Source organism: Anarrhichthys ocellatus, unplaced genomic scaffold (assembly GCF_004355925.1).
Source record: "Anarrhichthys ocellatus isolate YVR2014 unplaced genomic scaffold, GSC_Weel_1.0 scaffold1480, whole genome shotgun sequence".
NCBI lineage: Eukaryota > Metazoa > Chordata > Actinopteri > Perciformes > Anarhichadidae > Anarrhichthys > Anarrhichthys ocellatus.
The window spans coordinates 6325-10143 of NW_022281454.1; the positions used below are offsets into that span (position 1 = coordinate 6325).

General features: G+C 44.6%; 1 protein-coding gene across 3 annotated transcripts in view; it reads right to left on the minus strand.

Annotated features, from left to right (window-relative positions):
• The window catches only part of LOC116377634 (gastrula zinc finger protein XlCGF57.1-like), a 7288-nt gene extending 4290 nt beyond the window's left edge, over nucleotides 1-2998 (minus strand). For all 3 annotated transcript variants that reach the window (XR_004212220.1, XR_004212221.1, XM_031839307.1), the window contains exon 1: nucleotides 2518-2998. Coding sequence is in view for 1 of the 3 variants with exons in the window: in XM_031839307.1 (XP_031695167.1) it covers nucleotides 2518-2710 (193 nt within the window). In the remaining 2 variants the exon portion in view is untranslated. The remainder of the gene's footprint in view (nucleotides 1-2517) is intronic.
• Between the last annotated feature and the right edge of the window lie 821 nt (nucleotides 2999-3819).

Here is a 3819-nt window from a genome sequence, read left to right on the forward strand (position 1 = left end):
GGGGGGGGCTTTATACTATGTGATGAGAAGAATCTTGAACTGGCAGCAGAGTTCTGGATGTATTGTAGTTTGTTGATGATTGTGGTGAATGAGCCGTACAGGATGCTGTTGCAGTCGTCCAGTCCAGAGGTGATGAAGCCGTGGATGAGCAGGAGAGGCACGGGCGGGCGATGTTTTTGAGATGAAAGAAGGCGGTTTTTGTGATGTGATTGACGTGACGTTCAAAGGAGAGAGTTTGATCAAAAATGATACCACGGTTACAGACGTGTGGAAGCAGGAACAGTGGTGCCATCGATGCAGAGGGAGAAGTTGTGATTTGGGTTCGATGATGAGGACTTCAGATTTGTCGCTGTTCAGTTTGAGGAAGTTTGCTTGCATCCAGGTTTTTATATCTGTGAGGCAGTTGGTGATGGTGGAGTGGGTGGTGGGGGTGATGGATTTGGTGGAGATGTAGAGCTGGGTGTCGTCAGCATAGCAGTGGAACTGGAGACCACGGAGGTGTATGATGTCGCCAAGGGGGAGCAGGTAGAGGATGAAGAGGAGGGGACCGAGTACTGAACCTTTGGGGACACCGTGAGAGACTGGGGCTGTATCAGACTTGAATTTGTTGATGCTGATGAACTGTTCACGGTCAGAGAGGTATGATCTGAACCAGGAGAGGGCTGTGCCAGTGATGTGGAGAGAGGACTCGAGATGGGAGGATGGAGTGGTTGATGGTGTTGAAGGCTGCGCTGAGGTCGAGCAGTATCAGGATGTTGAGGGAGTGTTCATCAGAGGAGAGGAGGAGTTAAAGACAGAGAGGAGGAGTTAAAGACAGAGAGGAGGAGGTCACTGGTGACTTTGATCAGTTTCTGTGCTGTGATTGAAATGGTTCAGACAGTTGGTTTGAGTCCAGGTGGGTTTTGAGTTGGAGGGCAACTGTGTGTTCCAGTGTTTTAGACAGAAAAGGGAGATTAGAGATGAGTCTGTAGTTGTTGTGGATGACAGAGAGGAGGAGTTGATCATCACAGAGAGGAGTTGATCATCACAGAGAGGAGGAGTTATAGACAGAGAGGAGGAATTGATCACAGAGAGGAGGAGTTGATGCCGGAGTAGTAGGTGGAGCGAGCAGTATTGAGAGGAAGTTTGTATTGCTGTATGTTCCTTGTTAGCCAGGGTGTGAACTGTGAGGCCGGTTTGGTTGGAGAGTCGCTCTAGTCTGCGTTTCCGGGATTTCATGAAGCGGAGTTCAGCGGTGAACCAGGGAGCAAAGGTGAAAGAGACAGTTGCGGTTTTGAGAGGAGCAAGCTGATCAAGGCAGGAGGATAGTGTGTTATTGTAGAGGTTGACCAGGTCTGAGGGGGAGGGGCTAAGGGAGGGGGTGAGTGTGGAGAATGTTTTGTGAGACAGGCTGACAGGGATGAGGGGCAGACAGACTTGATATTACGGAGAGTGATGGTGCGCGTGGGTTTGGGTTCTGGGATGTCGATCTCCATGATGATGGATAGATGGTCGGAGCCGGAGAGGTGGTGGATGGTGACTCCAGTGGAACAGACCAGGTCCAGGGTGTGACCGCGGTTGTGGGTTGATGTGTTGCATGAAGTTGAAGCATTTAAGCATGTCCAGAAATTCTGTGGCAATTTTACAGTCTGAGGAGTCAATGTGGATCTTGAAATCACGGAGCAACAGGATGGAAGGTGAGGCGGAGCAGAGCTGGGTGAGGAATCCAGAGAGGTCGGAAAGGAAGGCAGGGTTGGGTTTTGGGGGGGGCGGTAGATAATTGAAATGACCAGAGAGTTTGAATGTCAGCTGTTCAAATGATGATGGAGTTTCGATGTTAGTCATGCTGGTTTTTATGTGTCGCCGGTAAAGAGTGGCAATTCCTCCACCGTGGCCATCAGGGCGTCCAGGTAATGATATCCGGGGGGGGGGGGGGCTCCATCCCAGAGATGGGATGGAGCTGACAGAAGTGAGGTTGTAGATGATGAACTTGCACTGGGAGCCAATATGAACGTCACTGGGACGGACGGAGCAGAGGTTGTTCTTGTTGATGGTTTGTGAATGCGGTGTGAACGGGCAGCCTCTCTGTGACAACAGGAGAGCGTAGAAGAAGAGGAAGTAGTGTGTGTGTGTGTGTGTGTGTATTTAGTCACATGGACAGGATTGTGCTGTAAATTAGCCGATAGCAGGTGTACACCCAGCTTGTTGAGATGAATACCATCGTTCTGGTCCTAGAATGAAGCCCACGTTGTTGGTCCTGCAGGCGGACTGGAGCCATGTGTGGAGGACTCTGCTGAACCGCTGTGATCCACGACCGAGTGTCGGAGTACTGATAGAAGCAGACAGTCCAGTGGTTTAAAACGTGTAAAAGATTAGCGATAATTCTCAGAATAGAGGACCAGGACTGGTGATGAGGTGAAGCTGGTTTATAGTTCAGTTACCGTAACGTGTAGAATAGAGCCGCTCTCCTGTTGTACTGGCGGCTGATGTGACGTCAGTTTAAACAGAGAGAGAGAAGAAGAAGTAAAGAGAACCAACCTGCTCTGTGTAACCGAAGCTGAGGGATGAAAACAGCGTCCAGTAGTCTCCGTTGTCGCTCGTTCTCCTCTTTTGAACGAGAGAGTTCCTCCTCGTACTCTGCTATCGTTCTTTCAAACACACCAAATATCTCTTCAGCAGCCGCAGTTAGTCGCTGGTTGACTAAACATCTCAGCATTTGGACTTTAGACATTTTCACACAACCACACACACTGCGTCACAAACACCGTTTACTCTCATTAAACTCTGACTAGCGCTGTGTGGATCACTTCCGTCCCAGCTAGCATGCTAAGCTAACTCCAATAGCTTTGTAGGCTACCGGGAGATGAGTCAGAGGAAACACGTTGAGAGAAAAGTCCATTCAGAAGGTTTATCCGGACACACAGAGACCAAGATGTATCGGTAACGTTGATTCTCACGAACTATTTCTCATAACAGACAAAAAGGACTCTCCGTTTCTAGCAGACGCCATCTTGTTCCAAGTTAGCCAGAGTGAGGACAATCACTTCCGGTATATTTGAGTTTATGGACTTCAAAGTAAAAACCCAGTTGGTTTCCCGGTGAAATGACTACTCATGTAAAATATATATATTTTTACACGCAACACATCAACACTTGGTCCGCGCTCAACCGTGCTGCGTTCATAACAAGTGGGGATTTCGGAAGCTTGTCAATATACTATGTATTGAAGTTTAACCTTGACGGTCAGTCTATTTATTTTGTATTTTATTCTGAAGGTTTTACTCTTTACTAAGTAATACATTTATTTATTTATTTATTACATCTCTGACAATTTAACACATTGCATTCTTCATAAACGCAAACTGGTCAAAACCACAGATGGAAAACAATAATAATAATAATAATAATATAAAGCTGTATATGATCTTCACTTGACTGTAGTTTGATTCTGATTCTTTTATCTATTTTGTGTTTGTTTTTTATTTCTTTATTTAAGCAGCTTTTAACTGATTAATAAAAAATAATTAAACAAGTATAAATAAATATTTAAATATAAAATATAAATATTAATGTTAATATTAAATATAAGATAAAGATGAATACTGATACTACCACAGATAGGATCTAAAACAGATACAATATATATTTATAATTATAATTACAGTATTTTCTTCATAATTTCATTACAAACATTCACGTTTCTTGACTTTTGTTTAATTATGTTTATTGTTATAAACCAAAAGAACACATTTTCTATGTGACAACTTTCTTGGCAATAAACCTGAATCCGAATTAACATCATTTTTCATTTACTAAAACATTAGCGTTGTTAACATTATT